Here is a 20310-nt window from a genome sequence, read left to right on the forward strand (position 1 = left end):
ACTTAAATCCATTGCTACGTATATCCTTCCTGGTTCTTTAACACCCAAAACCCTATTGACACCCCCTTTAATCATTAAAGCTCTTCATCCATCTATACATTTCAGCCCGGAATCGTGCCAAATCTATTTTCCGACTTACCAAAACTTCTTTTATAAATAGAAAATGTCAACACCTTGCTTCTTCTAATTCTTCCCATGACTTCTGGCATCTAGGCAAAAATATCTCCTCCAATTTCACTTCTTCCTCTTTCCCTCCTCTCCTTAACCCTGACGGCAGCACTGCCGTCTCATCTGTCTCTAAGGCTGAACTCTTCGCTCAAACTTTCTGTAAGAACTCCACCCTGGACGATTCTGGGCATATTCCTCCTACTCATTCCCCTTCTGACTCCTTTATGCCTGTTATTAAAATTCTTCCTAATGATGTTTTCTATGCCCTCTCTAGCCACAACTCTCAGAAGGTTTACGGACCTGATGGAGTGCCTCCTATTGTCCTTAAAAACTGCTTCTGTGCTGACACCCTGCCTGGTCAAACTCTTTCGTCTCTGCCTATCAACATCTATCTTTCCTTCCTGCTGGAAGTATGCCTTTGTACAGCCTGTGTGACCTCTCCAATCCCTCAAACTACCGCCCAATAGCTTTACTTTCATGTCTATCTAAAGCTTTTGAATCAATCCTTAACCGGAAGACTCAAAAGCACCTTTCCACTTCTAATCTTCTATCTGATCGCCAGTATGGATTCCGCAAGGGGTGTTCTACTGGCGATCTTCTTGCTCTCTTAACTGACTCTTGGTCATCCTCTCTTAGCAGTTTCGGTGAAACTTTCTCTGTTGCGCTAGACATATCGAAAGCCTTCGATAGAGTCTGGCACCAGTCTTTGTTTTCTAAACTGCCCTCTTTCGGATTCTATCCCTCTCTCTGTTCCTTTATCTCCAGTTTCCTTTCCGGCCGTTTTATCTCTGCGGTGGTAGACGGTCACTGCTCTTCCTCTAAACCTATCAACAGTGGCGTTCCACAGGGCTCTGTCCTATCACCCACTCTTTTTCTGTTATTCATCAATGATCTTCTTTCCATCACAAACTGTCCTGTCCACTCGCATGCCGACGACTCCACTCTGCATTATTCAACTTCTTTCAATAGAAGACCATCACAACAGGAAGCACACGACTCCAGACTGGAGGCTGCAGAACGCTTAACATCAGACCTTGCTATCATTTCTGATTGGGGCAGAAGGAACCTTGTGCCCTTGAATGCCTCAATAACTAATTTTCTCCACCTATCAACTCGACACAATCTTCCAAACACCTATCCCCTGTTCTTCGACAACACTCAGCTGTCACCTTCTTCAGCACTAAACATCCTCGGTCTATCCTTAACTCAAAATCTCAACTGGAAACTTCATATCTCATCTCTCGCTAAATCAGCTTCCTCGAGGTTGGGCGTTCTGTTTCGTCTCCGCCAGTTCTTCTCCCCCGCGCAGTTGCTATCCATATACAGGGGCCTTGTCCGCCCTCGTATGGAATATGCATCTCACGTGGGGGTGGGCTCCACCCACACAGCTCTTCTGGACAGAGTGGAGGCTAAGGCTCTTCGTCTCATCAGCTCTCCTCCTACTGATAGTCTTCTACCTCTTAAATTCCGCCGCGATATTGCCTCTCTTTCTATCTTCTGTCGATATTTCCACGCTGACTGCTCTTCTGAACTTGCTAATTGCATGCCTCCCCCCCTTCCGCGGCCCCGCTGCACACGACTTTCTACTCATGCTCATCCCTATACTGTCCAAACCACTTGTGCAAGAGTTTGCCAGCATCTTCACTCTTTCATCCCTCACGCTGGTAAACTCTGGAACAATCTTCCTTCATCTGTATTTCCTCCTGCCTACGACTTGAACTCTTTCAAGAGGAGGGCATCAGGACACCTCTCCTCCCGAATTTGACCTTGCTTTTGGCCCCCTCTTCTGATTCTTTTCTGGGAGCAGCGATTAAGCGGGCTTTTTTTATTATTGTTTTTTTTTTTGTGTGTGTGTGCCCCCTTGAGCTGCCTCCTTTGTTGTAAAAAAAAAAAAAAATCCATTTATAACCTTCGATCAGGCCTCCTCGTCACCTTTCTATAGAGAGTGTAGATTTCAATACTTCAGTCTATCCATCCACACCTGTCTATCTACATCTATATATCTATACATCTATAGCTATCTATCTATATATATATCCATCCACATTTATCTACCTATCTATATCTATCTATCTACATCTATCTATCTATCGAACTATATCTATCTATATCTATCTATTTATATATTTATATCTATCTATCTCTCTCTCCCTATGTACGTGCATATATATATATATATATATATATATATATATATATATATATATATATATATATATATATATATATATATATATATATATATGGAACTATTCCTTAACCCGGCAGCGTCGGTGGACCCATTTTTGGGCTCCCGCGAGTCGGTCCGCTGAAACGACGGACCCAGTTTTGGGCTCGGCTCAAAACGCCAAATTTGAGCTAATTGTAGGCGGTGGCGGCATAGAGCAACCAACAATGCATGAACTCGGTCATTGTGGTGGTTGATTGATCTTGAGGTGGGCTTATTTGTCATAGGTGGTGATGTAATGTCATGGCAGACTGAATTAGCTATCCATACAGCATTCACTTGTCAAATTCTCTAATGTAGACAACAAGTGACTCTCGGCTAGATGCCACGTGTCACGAGACTTTATTTTGTAACAAACACCACCCAAAATGAATGGAGTTTGAGTATAAGTAAATATTTTTAACGGCTTTATGGTTATGAGAGAAGTACTCTGATGTACGTTCCATGCTCTTTTCTTATTCTCAAAATGCAGTGTAATGTTGCCGTTTCTCGGCCACTTTTCGGCTTTCCCGTAGCCGACGCCCACGGGTTAATGAAGGCTGTTACGCTGCTGCTCTGCGGTAGATGTATCGGTGAGCTCGATAATAACCCGCCGCTCACAGCAGGGCAGGGACGGACGTCCGTCACGGTCGACAACTACTTTTTAAATGACTTATTTCACTCCGAAGGGCGCTCCATGCAGTTTTTGGTGATTTTCGACTGCAAGTGACATATAGTTCCTTAAAATAGATATATTGAATGATATACTAGGCGATATAAGTTTTTAGGAAAGTAACGAGTGTCGGAGCATGTCCCCATTGGATAATGTTTTGGGGGGGATCCTCTCGCCGCGGACCTACTTGGCGTTCTGCCGGGATGCGGTATGATATCCTGGGTCGGTCACTCTTTTCAGATCGGTCAAAATATCTCGCTACACCGGCCAAGTTGCTAGCTCGACGAGGACTGGCGTGTCACTGATGGTAGTGCATCGTCGTCTAAGGTTTATCCCCATGTAGAGGGAACAGGGTCTTTGGCCGTACGGCGGCCCGGTAAGGGAGTGTCGAGGCGATGCAAGTCTCGTTGCGGGTGTAGGGGACGCCTCCGCCGGCAGCAGCACAGTGGAGACACGGGAGCCCTGGCCTACCCGTAGCAGGACCAGGGTGAGGAGTGCATCGTTGTTGTTGTTATTGTTGTTTTATGTTTACCAGCTCGTTGAATGGATGGGCTATGGTTAGAGCCCGGCAGAGGAGCTAGGCTTCAGGCCATGAGGCCCTGCCTAGCTGGTCGGGGGGCACGGGTGCCTCTGCACCCGTAGCCGGAGCCGAACGAGCAACTCAGCAGTCTATAAGCTGGCTCAAGGGCCAGGAGAGTTGCTCGCTCGACGAGTGCTGGCGTTCCACTGGGAGTGCATCGGGTACGCGGTCTTTATTTACCCGAACATCAAGAGACAAAAATTAATGCCTCAAGCAGCTGTCCAATCAGCGACGAGCTTACATCAGGAGCTTAAACTACATTTGCAAGCTACACGTATAGAGTATATAACTTTAAAAAAATACGAAACCAATAAACGTAAAGCAGTTTTCACTGGGCTCAACCCAATGTCAATATAAGTAATGTCGGGACACACTCATCGGGGGGTGGGAGTATGAGGGAAGGATGGGAGGTATAGCTGTGGCGTATCATGGGGTAGCGATGACAGAAAATGGATGAAGTAATGCTTGAGCAGAGTACATTAAAATGTCAACTTTTAACGTCTCTTTAATTTTTGCATTAAATTTTGTGTTACCACTACGAATGTAATGTTATAGGTTGATTTTTTTTATATTGTGAAGACTTGGTAATAGGTTATATTTCATGACATCAATAATCGATCGATTTAACAATTCGTTTATGAAAAGTTAGGATAGAAAACTGGTTTAACGATAGACTTATATGGTTTCCTTGCTCTCCACATGGGTTTCATAATTCAGTTAACATGAGGAGAAGGTAGGACATTTACTACTACAACGATTATAATTATAAAACTCTTTGGGCCCATTCATTTATTACAACCATTGGCGGCGGGGGAGAGTGGCTTTTAGAGCTTGAGCCCCAGATCGTTCATCAAAAGCCCCAGATCTTCTTTAAGGTTTTAAGGTGTTAAGGCTATTTTTTTTTACTTAATTCATTATACCGTGACTTGATTCTAGTGAAGAACGTATCATAAATTATTTTTTGTCATTATACCAAAGTCCCTTAAGTCCCCAGAAGTCACTATCTATGGGGTTGCTTTTATTTATTTTTCTCGCAGGAAAGCATACACACGGACCCCTCCCTTTGTCACACAGGGTTTAAGTCCCTGATGTCTACAATGTCTGGCATCGCCCTGATTACAGCAGAGGATATTATCTGATGTTGCACCAGACAGGCTATATATAGTGACATCATTGTCATCGTAAATCTGTAATTTTGCATATTACATCTATCTATCTATCTATCTATCTCTATATCTATCTATCTATCTATCTATCTATCTATCTATCTATATATATATATATATATATATATATATATATATATATATATATATATATATATATATATATATATATATATATAAAAACTGGACAAGTGTTGGGCATGGCGTCGATGGGGAAAAGTATCGCGATGGCGAGCGGACACGACCGAAACACCACACACGACCGTGACTTCAAAGCGACTGAGCTCTCAGCTCAGTCAGTCAGTCACAGCCTCAGTGTACCCCAGATACGCCATGCGCGGGAAGGTACGGTTTTATTCAAAAGAGTGTCCCGACATGTTACTCTATAGACATTGGGCTCAACCATTTAAACAATATGCATATTGTGTGAAGTGTCATGCAATGATATATCGATGGAATTAACAATGAGGAATATCTAGAAGAATATCGTTTCGTAGCGTAACCTAATACTGCCCCTTTCTGAAAAGATTTGCATTAAAAAAAAAATGTTGTTATTATTGTTATGCAATCAAATACGAAGAAAATAACGGAAGATCAGTTTGCACTGCCACTGACCATCATAACAATATGCACTTCTATTAAATTTGAAAATAATAGCCAAAGAACAGATTTCAATGCCCTCAACCACTATGACAATATGTACTTCTGCTAAACTGTCACCTGTATGTTATTTATGCAATGATATAACAATGGAATTGGCACTGAGGACACAACTGTTTCGCACCGTAGCCCAATATATCCCCTTCTAAATTAAAGCTTTATATGTTGAAATCAAAATATGCTATGAATGCAATGTTGTCATGAATGTTAAGTCATGAATCACCCCCCCCTCCCTCTCCCCGGTCAAAATATACGAACATCGTGACAAGAGACCGTTTTTTGCAATAATATTTCAACGGAATTAATCACTGAAGACAAATATTGTTTCGTAGCGTAGCCTAGTAAATTCCTCTTTTTTAATTGATTTGTATATTAAATAATAGTTTCATTAGATCATAAAAAAAAGTATTACAGGATATACATATTAACATAAGCTTAAGAAAGTGACGTGTTACCAAAAAAATCAAACAATCTGTTAGTTATAATTACTTTTATGATTTTTGTATTGTATATTAGGGATTGTTTTACACACACACAAAAAAACGTATTGCACTAAATAAGCGTCATCAAATGACGCATAAATTATAAAGAAATGACTTCTAAAGAGTTAAATTCTGTTCTCTGGATCTCTAGCTTTAGAATACTTGTCAACAACGAAAAGAACAATATGCTAGTGATTTAAAGAACAGAATATAACTTCTCAGAAGTCAGTTTTCTTATATACACGTCATTTGTTAACGCTCATTAAGTGCAATACGTTTTGTTTTTATTTTTTCGTGTGTGTATAGATTAAATGATTTTGTTGTTGAAAAGTATTCCAAAGATTATTCCTCTTCAATAAAGTGATGTCCGCTATTCTCGTATTTTAATCAATACGAATAAAGAGTCATCTCAAATAATAATGTTTGACACAGCAGCTGTACTATGAACGTGGAAATGAAAATTCATGAGAACCCGATTAATTTATTTTCAACCTTTTTTGAAATAGTTAATGTGAGAGTCGACACCATCTAAGAATATGGGCCTAATCATGCAACAAAAACATGTATGATTTAACAAATAATAAGTATACTAAGCAAAGAACACTATCAACAAAAGCAACAAACACTAGCCTCCCACTGTTTCATGAAACAAATAACTGATATCTCAAGCAAATTACTATGTCAACAATATCAACAAACAGTAGCCTATCACTGCCCACTATACATAAAACAACATCAATAGCAGCTGTCTCCATCATATTTAGCATTCCTGTTAGCAGGGGACAGGAGGGTGGGCTGGGTGGCAGTGAGGCAGCCAGGTAAATGTGTACAGGTAAAGGTGGTGTAATTGGCAGCATAAAAATATGAGAATGGGTGTGCTATCAGTTAGAAAAGTATCAAGGCACCTCTCCATCCGAAATTGATCTCTTATGGACACAACTCAATTTTTTATTGCAAGAGCAGGGCTTTGCAAGCTTTTTATTTTCCTTTGTTTCCTTTGCTATAAAAAAACAATAATAATGATCATAAAATAAATGGGTTATAAAAATAATTGAGAGAAGGGCATTACTTCATTATTTAATAGTTAGTTAGTGGTTAGTTTAACCCTTTATAATCCACTTCGTGATTTCTTTGGAATATAAAAAAAAATAAACTGACATAGTATGTTAAAGCTAAAGCATTTGGTGACCTTGGGCTATTTAGGTAGAACGACGCTCATCCCAAATGGGCTTTTTTGGGCTATTTAATTCTTAATCATTGTTTTTTTTAATTTACTGCAAATGTCGTTTTTTTTTCCAACAAAATTTTACTTAGCATTATGAAATAACATGGTAATGAATGATGTAACAAACATAGTCGTAAGTTGGACATTTAATATAAAAAAGTATCAAAAATACAGAAAAAAACATACAAAACATGAACATCCATAAGTAATATATTCTTACTGCAGTTAATTAAATCAAGCTATTAGGCAGCAAAACCTTTGTGGAAGTCTGCAAAGCAAATTTTATAATCAGTTAGACACAAGGCAACCTGACACGTCTCGCACATCCAATGTGACCTGTTGATGGCATCCTTATGATAGCAGTGCTTACAGGTCTGTCTCATGGTGACATGGTGGGGTAGATGGAGTCTTGTGGCATCCTGTCGCTTCTCCACACTTGGCACTTCGCTCCTTGGGAAGAGGTATTTCTTGCCTTGACAGGGACGCCTTGATTACCTTGGACTGCGTTATTTTTTTCTGCTTCTAGCACCGATTGATATTTCAAGGCGGATGGTCTTCAAGGGCTTGGGTGTGACGTCCAGAGCCTTGCAGTCCCTTTTGTACAACACCCATGAATTGCACACAGTGTGAGGGAAAACGGGAGGCCACGATCTCTCGCCCTCAGTATTAAAATGTAATAGCCAGGAATGCCCTAATAGCCCTTTGGAGAGGAAAACAGCACAAAAAAAAGGGTGAGTGTATTAATACAAACAAAAACAACAAAATGACCACAAAGTAATCAAACCACTGTAGTGTGCAAAGGGGTTGGCCTGCCGAGTCACCGGGGTTGGGTGCACCGGTTGTAATCCTCTCAGCTAAAGGCCAGGGAAGTGAAGTCCATAGGCTGGAGTGCAGTGGGAGACAGCAGTGGTGACTTGGTCGGAAGGTAAAGCCAGGGTAGAAGCAGCAAGGAGCCCAGACACGCAGCTTTCCCAGTGAGACGAAGGACCAGCGTGAGGTTGAGAAGGCGAGGTGTGCACCCTGTGGTGATGAGCTGGTGTCTGCCTTAGCCCGCCAGCTGCCGGGTTATGACGTCGGCTTGGAAGTAGGAGTAGCAAGGGCGGTAACGAGGCCGGCAGACTTAACGTGGCCGGCAGACTTAACAAGGCCGGCAGGGCGTAGTTACACCCACACACGGCCCCCCAAACAAGAATCTGCTGGAAGTAGATTACACCAAAAGTTAACAAGACCTGCTCAGTAGGTCAGCACCCAAATTATCTTTGCCTGCGACATGAACGACTCTGAACTTGTAGGCTTGAAGAGACAAAGCCCAACGAACCAGTCTATCATTCTTTCCTTTGAATGTTGACAGGTACAAAAGAGGCTTGTGATCTACCTCCAAAATACACTCTTTACCGCGTAGGTAGAAGTCAAACCTGTTGATGGCGAAGACGACTGCAAGGCACTCTCGTTCAATCGCGGAGTACCTTGTTTCACGGTCGAGTAACTTCCGACTGGCATAGGCGACGGGATGTGGACAGTCGCTGTAGTACTGCAGAAGGACTGCTCCAATCCCGCGGCTGGAGGCATCGGTCCTCAGAACAAAGATCAGATCCGGGTTCGGCAGACGAAGCACTGGTGGCGAGACCAACTTATCCTTGAGGTATCTGAACCGCACCAACAAGTCTTCACTCCAAGCCAAGGGTTCGGGAACATTCTTCTTGAGCAAGTCTGACAAAGAGCCGGTGTATTCAGCTGCCGTTTTGTATCATCAACACCAGAGAGCAGTTCAGCATGCTCTCTAAAGACAGTTTCTCTCTTTCTACACAACACTACATTCACAAAACACACACACCTTTTCCCAAAATTCAAAATTCAAAATGGCTAACGAAAACAACGCCTCGGAGTCCCCGCCTGGGGGGGGGGGGGCATAAATTCCCCCAGGGAGGACTCCCCTTCTGGCTGCCGACTTGAGAGGTATCCTGATAACTCCTCGAACCTCCTCCTCATCAATTTCTGCAACATTCGCAGTCTCCGTTCTAATATTCATTCTGTGGAACACCATCTCTTCTCCTCTAAACCTCACCTTCTCTTCCTCACCGAAACACAGGTTTCTGAGGCTACTGACAGCAACCTCTACTCTGTTCACTCCTACTATCTCTATCCTAAATTTCAATCCAAAGCTGGATGTTGCGCCTACGTGCGTCACGACATCACTTGCTCTCGTGCCCACGACCTTGACTCTTCTGAATTTTCCACCATCTGGCTAAGACTTCATTGTCATTCTATTACTAAATACATATGTGCTGTTTATCTCTCACCTAACTCTACTAACTACGTAAAATTCTTTGACTATTTGAACTCTAAAGTTGAGCACATCTTGACTCACTCTCCCTTCGCTGAAATCTCCACCTTGGGAGATTTCAATGTTCACCACCAGCTTTGGCTTTCATCCTCCTTCACTGACCAGCCTGGTAAACAAACCTACAACCTTGCTCTCCTCAACGACCTAGAGCAGCTGATTCAGCACCCTACTCGTATTCCCGACCGTCTTGGAGACAGGCCCAACATTCTAGACCTTTTCCTTACTTCTAATCTTTCTGCTTACTATGTCAAACTGTTCTCTCCGTTGGGCTCCTCCGATCATAACCTTATTTCTGTATCCTGTCCTATCGCTCCTGTACATCCTCTGGACCCGCCGAAGAGGCGATGCTTTTGGCATTTTGCTTCAGCTCGGTGGGACGACCTGAGGATGTACTTTTCCGATTTCCCGTGGAATGATTACTGCTTCCAGGAGAGAGACCCCTCTGTGTGTGCTCAGCGCATCACAGAGGTAATTGTCTCTGGAATGGAGGCATACATTCCACGTACTTTCTCCACTTCTCATGCTAAAAAGCGTCGGTTTAATCACGCTTGTTCTCGTGTTATTAAAGATAGATTTACATAGATTTACATAGAAAATCAGACCACAGACCCCAGGGTCCAGACTTGGTGGTCTGTCCTTAAACCTAAGTGATTTTACATTAATCAGAAGACTCCAAAACGTTGCATTTCTACTCTAGTTGATATTAAGTTGAAGGAAGTGACGGTCGAGCTTATTTTGAAGGAGTCAATCGTGTTACACTGGACCACTGATGGTGGAAGCTTCCATTCTCGCACTACAACGCTGGTGAAGAAAAATTTGGTGCAGTCTGAATTTACTTGTCTACATCTGAGTTTTACGCCATTGTTCCTCGTGCGCAAAGTGTCATCGATCATAAACAATGTTGATCTGTCTACATTCGTGAAACCATTAAGTATTCTAAAACATTCGATCAGTTTTCCTCGAGGCGACGTTTCTCAAGAGAACATGTTAAGGGTAGAAAGCCTTTCTTCGTAGGATTTGTTGCGCAAGGAAGGGATCATTTTCGTTGCCCGACGCTGAACACCTTCTAATTTAGCAATATCCTTTGCATGGTGGGGGGACCAAAACTGTACCGCATATTCCAAGTGGGGTCTGACTAAACTGTTGTAGAGCAGGAGTATTACATCTTTATTCTTGAATACAAAGTTTCTTTTAATGAAGCCCAACATTCTGTTCGCTTTATTTGCTGCATCGATGCATTGCTGTGAGAATTTGAGGTTTGACGCGATTTTGACCAAGTCTTTGACGCATTGAACGCTTTTGAGTTTAACGCCGCGCATTTCGTATTCGAACTTCTTATTCCTCGTTCCAACTTGAAGGACCTGGCACTTGTCTACGTTAAAGGGCATCTCCCATCTATCCGACCAAGCTGAAATTTTGTGCAAATCCTCTTGGAGGCTTTGCCTGTCTTCGTCAGTGAGAACCGAGTTACCAATCTTTGTGTCGTTTGCAAATTTACTAATGCGGCTATTGAGTCCAACATCCACGTCGTTGATGTAAATAATGAAGAGCACTGGGCCAAGGACCGAGCCCTGAGGGACGCCACTAGTGACAGGCGCCCACTCTGAGTTAAATCCGTCAATCACTACTCTTTGTTGTCTGTTGCTCAACCAATTCGCGATCCATTGGTTTACTTGACCGTCAATACCTATTTGCTTTAATTTGTAAAGTAATTTATGATGCGGGACTTTATCAAACGCTTTCTGGAAATCAAGATAGACTACGTCCAGTGATTTGGTTACGTCATAAACAGTGAAGAGGTCGTTATAAAAGGTTAATAGGTTTGATAGGCAGGATCTTTTGTTTCGGAAGCCATGTTGTGAGTCCCCAATCAATGAGTGGCTTTCAAGGTAACTCACAATTTTGTCTCTAGTTATACCCTCAAGTAGCTTACCTACAACCGAAGTTAGACTAATGGGCCTGTAATTACCTGGTACGTTTTTATCTCCTCTCTTGAAAATCGGTGTCACGTTAGCCTTTTTCCAATCTGAAGGGACGATGCCTTGTCGCAAGGACATATTGAATACGGTTGTGAGGAGGAGAGTATTTCGCTCTTTGTTTCTTTCAGCAGAGTTGGATATACTTTGTCAGGTCCAGGACTTGTGTTTGTTTTAAGTGAATGGAGAGCTTTAAGGACTTCATCGGTTGTTATTTCAAAATTAGGCAATGCATGCTCGAGATTTACAATAGTACTGGTGTTGGTGGTAGCGAGAGGAAGATTGTTAGTATTAAACACCGAGGAAAAGTAATTGTTTAAGAGGTTTGCAATGTGTTGGCTGTCAGTCACTAGTGCACCGTCGCTGTTTGTTAAAGGTCCAATACCACTTTTGATCGCCTTTCTGTTGTTTATGTAACTGAAGAAAGATTTCGGATTATTTTTACAGTTGGCTGCAATATTTTCTTCATATCTACGCTTTGCCTGACCTACTAGTCTTTTTACTCACAAAAGGTTCCAGAGCCTTAGAACTCCCACTAACTTTGACCTTTACATTTCAGCCCGGTATTCTGCCAAATCTATTCTCCGACTTACCAAAACTTATTTTATTAATAGAAAATGTCAACACCTTGCTTCTTCTAATTCTTCCCGTGCCTTCTGGCATCTAGCCAAAAATATCTCCTCCAATTCCACTTCTTCCTCTTTCCCTACTCTCCTTAACCCTGACGGCAGCACTGCCGTCTCATCTGTCTCTAATGCTGAACTCTTCGCTCAAACTTTCTGTAAGAACTCCACCCTGGACGATTATGGGCATATTCCTCCTACTCACCCCCCCTCTGACTCCTTTATGCCTGTTATTAAGATTCTTCCAAATGATGTTTTCTATGCCCTCTCTGGCCTCAACTCTCAGAAGGCTTATGGACCTCATGGAGTGCCTCCTATTGTCCTTAAAAACTGTGCTTCTGTGCTGACACCCTGCCTGGTCAAACTCTTTCGTCTCTGCCTATCAACATCTATCTTTCCTTCCTGCTGGAAGTATGCCTTTGTACAGCTTGTGCCTAAGAAGGGTGAGCGTTCCAATCCCTCAAACTAAAGCCCTTTAGCTTTACTTTCCTGTCTATCTAAAGCTTTTGAATAAATCCTTAACCGGAAGATTCAAAAGCACCTTTCCACTTCTAACCTTCTATCTGATCGCCAGTATGGGTTCCGAAAGGGGCGTTCTACTGGTGATCTCCTTGCCTTCCTAACTGACTCTTGGTCATCCTCTCTTAGCCGTTTCGGTGAAACCTTTGCTATCGCGCTGGACATATCAAAAGCTTTTGCTAGGGTTTGGCACAAATCTTTGCTTTTCAAACTACCATCCTACGGTTTCTATCCTTCTCTCTGTACCTTTATCTCCAGTGTCCTTTCTGACCGTTCTATTTCTGCTGTGGTAGACGGCCACTATTCTTCCCCTAAACCTATTAACAGTGGTGTCCCACAGGGTTCTGTCCTATCTCCCACTCTCTTTCTGCTGTTCATTGATGATCTTCTTTCCAAAACGAGCTGTCCAATCCATTCCTACGCCGATGATTCCCACTCTGCATTACTCAACTTCTTTTAATAGAAGACCCACCCTACAGGAACTTAACGACTCAAGGCTGGAGGGAATATAACGCTTAGCCTCAGACCTTACTATTATTTCCGATTGGGCAAGAGGAAACTGGGCCCGTATCCTCGAGAGCTATTAACTTTTACTCTTAAAGTTACTATCAAAGTTAATAGTTTCAAATTATTAAGAGTAAAAGCTATCCTCGTCAACTTTGAGTGTAGGTATTAGCAAATCCTGGCTACTATTATCTTCTTCTTCTTCTTCTTTATGGCGAGCTCGTTGCTAAGGACGCCTCCGTGCAAAACGTAAACATCCGACATGAATTAAGTATATATTTCAAAAGAAAAATAAAGAAAAGATGTATAAATGTACAACAGAAACATAATAAATGGCAAACACAAGAAAATACTGAGTTTTGTGGCAGATAGAAGTAGCCTCAAAGGCTGTTTTTACTCCGTCACTCGTCAATGCCCGTATCTCCCCTCCTGCGTCACGACTTGCTCTGCTGAAATTACCGCACCATAACCACGTCATCTGCCCCAATGATCTACGGGCCGGAGAACCAGCGCAGAAAAGGAGTAAGTTTAATTGGTCGCCAGATGAAACGGTCTTCTTACATCAAATTCAAGAAAAAATACGTATAATCAGAGGGTGTTATGGGAAGAGTATCACCCCTGAGGATAAGAAGAGAGCGTGGACTGAAGTGGCAGAAGCTGTAACAAGGTTGGTAATCACATATTCATGGTTCAATCAGATTACAAACTAACTTAACCTAATCAATTGGGTATTTTTTGCATAATAACACAACCACTGACCTTCCAAACAGAACATACCTTTTCATTCTGTATCTGAATAGTTTCATTATGACCATTTCTGCCACAACCCCCTCTCCCTCAACAACCTAACATAACTAAACCTAACCATGCCAAACCTGCCCTGTCCTACCGAACACATCCTAACTTAACATGCCAAGTTTGTTGGGGGGGAAGAGGTGGGTTGGTATAGATAGTTAAGGCATATTTGCCCTGTTTTCATTCTTTATTTATTTTTATTTGTTTATTATTTTTTTTTTATTGGGGGGGGGATGCTAGGCATGCCAGACTATGGACACTTTTACAAGTACTTTATGTCAAGACTATATGGGAATGGGTAGGTTTTGTGAGAATGGTAAAGTAAGATTAAAATAGTATATTTATAGCATTGGTCAAACAGATTATGGTGATATAATGTTAGATTGGAATGTACTCAAGATAATGAAATTAAGGTTAATGCTTTTATTTTTTTGTTACATATTCACATATCCATGATTCAAGTAACTTGCAAATTAACCTGACCTCGTCAAATGGGTATTTTTGTATACAAACACAACCACAGAGTTTCCAAACAGAACATACTTTTTCCTACTGCTTCACGTGAATAGCATCATCATGACCATTTCTGCTGCAAACCCCACTCCCTCAACAATCTAACATAACTAAACTAACTCCTGCTAAACATGTCCTACCTGACACATCCCAACCTAACATGGTAGGTCCCCAAGTGCCAAACCTGCCCCGTCCTACCGAACACATCCTAATTTAACATACCAAGTTTGTTGGGGGGGAAGAGGGGGTTGGTATAGATAGTTAAGGCATATTTGCCCTTTTTTTATTCTTTATTTATTTTTATTTGTTTATTATTTATTTTTATTGGGGGGGGATGCTAGGCATGCCAGACTATGGACACTTTTACAAGTACTTTATGTCAAGACTATATGAGAATAGGTAGGTTTCGTGAGAACGGTAAAGTAAGATTAAAATAGTATATTTATAGCATTGGCCAAACAGATTATGGTGATATAATGTTAGATTGGAATGTACTCAAGATCCTGCTAAACATGTCCTACCAAACACGTCCTAACCTAACATGGTAGGTCCCCAAGTTTGTTAGGGTAGAAAGGGGGTTAGTATAAGAGTCAAGTCATATTTACCTGTTATTTTATTTATTCCTTATTTAGATTTTTTTGGGGGGTGGGTGGGTTGGGCATGCCAGGCTCTCAACACTTTTACAAATATTTTATGTTAAGACTATATCGGAATAGGTAGATTTGATGAGAATGGTAAAGTAAGATTAAAATATTATTTTGATAGCATTGGTCAAACAGTTTCTGGTGATATAATGTTAGGTTAGAGGTACTCAAAAGAATGGAATTAAGATTAATGCTTTGAATTTTTTTGTATAGCTGTATTGTGTAATATCCTCCTACTTAGAGAAAAGCATTTTAGAAAAGTAGGTAATGAAAAGTAGTATTTATGGCCATGTTCATAACATCTAAAAAGTTAATGTCTTATGATGCATGTAAATAAAATATTGGTACTGATTTAGCTTTCCATCACAGCATGTATTAAATGTTATTGGAGAAGTTATGGGAAATAAAAAGCATGCCATAGTGAAACGATTAAGAAACTTGCTTCACATTTATACCCTGACAGTGCCTTCCCTGGGAGTGGACCCCGTACGCAGGAGGACTGTGAGAGGCGTTGGTACAACGTACAACAAAAATCAAAGCCTTGCATTGCCAAGTGCAAGAATGAGCAGCGGCAGACTGGTATTTTTTTTTAGTTGTTATGTCTTTAAATGTAAGACTTATATTAGTTAGTTTTTTATGTGCTCACAGAATGCAGCTATACTGGCCACAATGCCTTTATTTCAGCTTAAAGTTAATAAGTTCATAGCAGTGAACTGCATATTTGATATAGAAATTTTTTTAATGTTCATCTGTCAATGACTATCAATCTATCTAAATACCTTGGTTGTCTTCCCCCAGTGAAGGGTTTTAGCCAAGACAGGCACACACTTACTCACACACTCACACTCATGTACACCACTCTCTCAGCTGCACAGCCCCTGAGGGAGTAAAAAAGGCCCTCACTGTATGGGGGATTAGCTGCACAGTTCAGGCAGGGAACTTCCACCAAGGCCTTACAGCATACACTGGTTTACCCCTGCCCACAGATACGCAGGCGCCTGCCTATATAACTATGACATTAACTGTGGTAGATAAACTGGTGTATGACATCATAGGCTGCTCGTCTCATGTATTTGAAGGGGTACCAGAGCCATTCAGCATTGACATGATGTGCTAGGGATAGGATAGCAGCAACAGTCAAGCAGCAGTGAAATATTGACTGGCCTGTATGTTTTTGGCAAAAACTTTTATATTCTTATTAAAACAATTTATTAATTACCCTTAAATTCATATTCTTTGTAGATACACACTTTATCAGTATTGCTAGAGACCATCCCAGCACATTGTTCATTACTTGTGGAAAAGATACCATTAGCTGCTCCGGCAACAGCCACTGCTTCAATATCTGCGGGCCCTATGACACCAGCCACTGCTTCATCATCTGCTGGCCCTATGACACCAGCCACTGTTTCATCATCTGCTGGCCCTATGACACCAGCCACTGCTTCATCATCTGCTGGCCCAATGACACCTGCCACTGCAAGGGATGACAATGAAGCTGCTCCACCAGTCACCACCTACTTCATCGGAGTTAAGAGATGCCTTTCATAGGGCAGCAGTATAATTTTTTGATGCTGGGGCTGAATATTACTGCCTCAAGGCTATGATTTTGTCACTTTTTTTTATTACTGAGGAGGTTAGGGTGGAAGGGTGAAAATAATTTGTGCTGTTTTTCGACAGAAATGATTAGCAAATTCATTCAAAGCACAAAATTTACCGGAAAAAAAATTGTGTGCCATTGTGAGTGGGTTCACTTGAGATTGGGCTCCAATACGCCTCCGTGGTCTAGTGGTCAGCATGCCTGGCCTCTACGCGGGCCCGGGTTCGAATCCCGGCCTGGGCAGTCGGCGTGCAGCTCACCCAGCTGATCATCCTCCCTCTCGGGCTGGTCGATAAATGACTACCTGGGGAAACTGTGGTAGCCCGGATGTCACACTGGCCCTGTGTCCCGGGGTAATGGGCTCCCTCTCACCACAGGCTCAAGGCCCAATGTTACGGAGATGAGCACCGAGGCCACGCGCTGCTATAGCGTATGCCCCAACTTTACCTTTACCTTTATTGGCTCGACTGACAGACATGGCTTTGTATGTCGAAGGTCACTGGTTCAATCTCCACAGCCAGCACTCTCTAACTTGGATTTTTCCGAGTTCCCTAGAGCCTAGATTAATTTCTCGGTGTTAAATGAGGAGATCTGCACCGGCACCCAGTCATGGGTGTTACAAGATGCGTTGTTACAATCAGGGGCGTCATTTGGCCTTCAAAAGTGGGAGGGACATTAGGGCAGACAGTTATATATATATATATATATATATATATATATATATATATATATATATATATATATATATATATATATATATATATATATATATATATATATATATATATATATATATATATATATATATATATATATATATATATATATATATATATATATATATATATATATATATATATATATATATATATATATATATATATATATATATATATATATATAATATATATATATATATATATATATATATATATATATATATATATATATATATATATATATATATATATATATATATATATATTTACCATCATTAGCTTATAACACCTTTAGGCACTGATCATATTTGCATTTTATGTAGTATGTTATGCAGGCAGGATATTCATTAGCACCTAATTAGACTCATGCTGCTCTCCAGTGCTCTCTGATGAACTCACAATCAAAGATGTAGTATACCTATATGGTAGCATTGAGTAATCTTAGGTCACTTGGTAAAGTGTTCACCTAAGTCCGACCCAAGCTGACAACATAAACCTAAGCGTGTTTGCAAGCTGAGTGTTTAGAATATTGGCATAATAATAAAAGATGCTGAAAACTGGATTCCACTACTTTATTGAATATATGAATAATTATATACTGAATTTGTAATGGAGCTAAGATAAAAAAAAGCTATGTTTTCAGCAGTCATACCATGATCTCATGAAAATAATTAGGTTGACATATATAATTAATTACTACGTATTTTGGTATGATGACCATTGCACGTTAATACCATAGCTTTGCGAGCATTGAGTAATCTTAGGTCACTTGGTAAAGTGTTCACATAAGTCCGACCCAAACTGACAACATAAACCTAAGCATGTTTGCAAGCTGAGTGCTTAGAATATTGGCATAATAATAAAAGATGCTGAAAACTAGATTCCACTAATAGAGTAATTATATACTTAATTTGTAATGGAGCCAAGATAAAAAGCTATGTTTTTCAGTGGTCATACCATGATCTCATGAAAATAAATAGGTTGACATATATAATTAATTACTACGTATTTTGTTATGATGACTTTGCACATTAATACCATAGCTTTGAATCCAATGATGAATATCTTCAAGCAAGACACAAATAGCAACAGATTGGTCACCAATTCACTCAGTAAACACAATACTCCAGAAAAGTATACACTGAATTCACAATAAAGTTGTTTTTCCACTTGGAACTTTGTAAACAGAAACCAAGTAACCTTGTTTTACTTCGCTCATAAGTCATGATGTTCGCGATGTGGTCACCTCGACCTTTCGTTCCTCCTCCCTCACACTGGCAGACGTCTCTAACAAGCTTTCTTACCACCATTATCTCAATATGAATAACCGGCAGCAATAATTATAAATCATATTCTAAATGACATTTTAATGTCATCTTTTTCATTTGCATGTGTGTACCTTTCTGCTACAAATAAAAGTTTTTTTCCCATGTTTTGTTTTCCTTAACTCGAATATTTCACATTTTAATCAATAACAAAGGCATCAAACACTAATTGTATGTTCAAGCTATGTTTATTTTTTTTTTTATGTTGACATAAACTACATCGTTTTCCTTTGGTGCCATTATTTTCACATGGGTACAGTCTATCACTCCCACAACACCGGAAAGTTGGTAGAATTCTGCTTGCTTTACACGGATCTCCACCCTATCAAGGGGAGACTGGATAAACCTCCCGACTACCTACGGGTCACTGAGGGCGGCCAGAGTTTCCACAATCACCCTGCTTACACTACTCTGGCTTACCCCAAACTCATCACTTGAACACTGCAGCATTTTTCCTGTAGCCAAGTACCTTTAAGTCAAAATCACTTTCAACCCGGGGTGAGGGAATGCTCCCTTTGAACTGGATCTTGTAGCTCTCTTCTCACCAAATCAGTCATATACTCCATTCCTGCACGGTCTAATATGTATGTCTTGACAAGTTCACCATCGTTATACAGTTCCAAAGCGCCCTATCAAACTCTAAATTGCGGAGGCGGGTTGGACGAGAAAGTCCGGGGGACATGTTGATATGGGTCTGGGTCTGGGTTTCATTATTAACTTTACTATTAAGTGTTTAGAAGTCCTCGCCAGCACTCTCAAGTTAATACCAAAGTTAAGAGTAGGTATTAGGCTAATAGTTGTTAAGGATACACTTTGAAAGTGAAGTTAATACCAAAGTCGAAAGTTAATACCAAGTTTAGTATTAATAGTTGTCGAGGATACGGGCCCTGGTGTCCTTCAACGCCTCAATAACACAGTTTCTCCACGTATCCACTCGACACAATCTTAATATTAATAATAATAATAATAATAATAATTGTATTGCCATGAGCATACATAACTTTCATATTATTGGATTTCATACATGTACATTAGAACACATGGCAATGAGGACTGATACCTAAAAGGTATATTTTGCCCTCATTACTTCTAATAGTTTACTATACCCTGTTCAGTTATGAAATATATTTCCGCTTCATTTGCTAAGATATGGAAGACATTATATTTCATATTTACCCCCAAAAGTTTAACTTTGCAAAAGAGTATAATTTCAATCTCCAACATTAACTCGTACTTGAGAATAATATACAGTACACATTATTGAAGCGACAGGTACTTTATAACAGTAATAATAATGCATGTCCCATGTACAAATTAGCAAGCTACAAAATACATTCCTAATTTTCCTGTAACTTCTTTAACTTTACGTTTGTAAGTTGACACTGAACACTGATGGTCTACATTTAACGTTATTTCATTCCATATATGAACACCCATGTAGCGGAAGGTCCTGTGTATTAGCAAGGTTCTTCCCTGAGGCACACGCAGGTTTCTGCTGCTTGTGGGGTAGGAGTGAATGTTTTCGTTGGTGGAAAACATGTCCCTCATGGAGCTAGGAACCATCTGTTTTGCAAATTTGAACATTAGT

At 40.6% G+C, this 20310-nt stretch overlaps 1 protein-coding gene across 1 annotated transcript; it reads left to right on the forward strand.

The window, feature by feature from the left end:
• Positions 1–3183: 3183 nt before the first annotated feature.
• On the forward strand, positions 3184–16695 carry LOC126992022 (uncharacterized). Its single transcript, XM_050850697.1, has 5 exons — positions 3184–3255; positions 5120–5138; positions 13484–13793; positions 15542–15657; positions 16321–16695. The coding sequence occupies exons 1-5, from the start codon at positions 3184–3186 to the stop codon at positions 16566–16568; spliced, it is 765 nt and encodes a 254-aa protein (XP_050706654.1). The 3' UTR covers positions 16569–16695.
• Positions 16696–20310: the final 3615 nt, after the last annotated feature.

The sequence above is a fragment of the Eriocheir sinensis genome, unplaced genomic scaffold (assembly GCF_024679095.1).
Source record: "Eriocheir sinensis breed Jianghai 21 unplaced genomic scaffold, ASM2467909v1 Scaffold385, whole genome shotgun sequence".
Taxonomy (NCBI): domain Eukaryota; kingdom Metazoa; phylum Arthropoda; class Malacostraca; order Decapoda; family Varunidae; genus Eriocheir; species Eriocheir sinensis.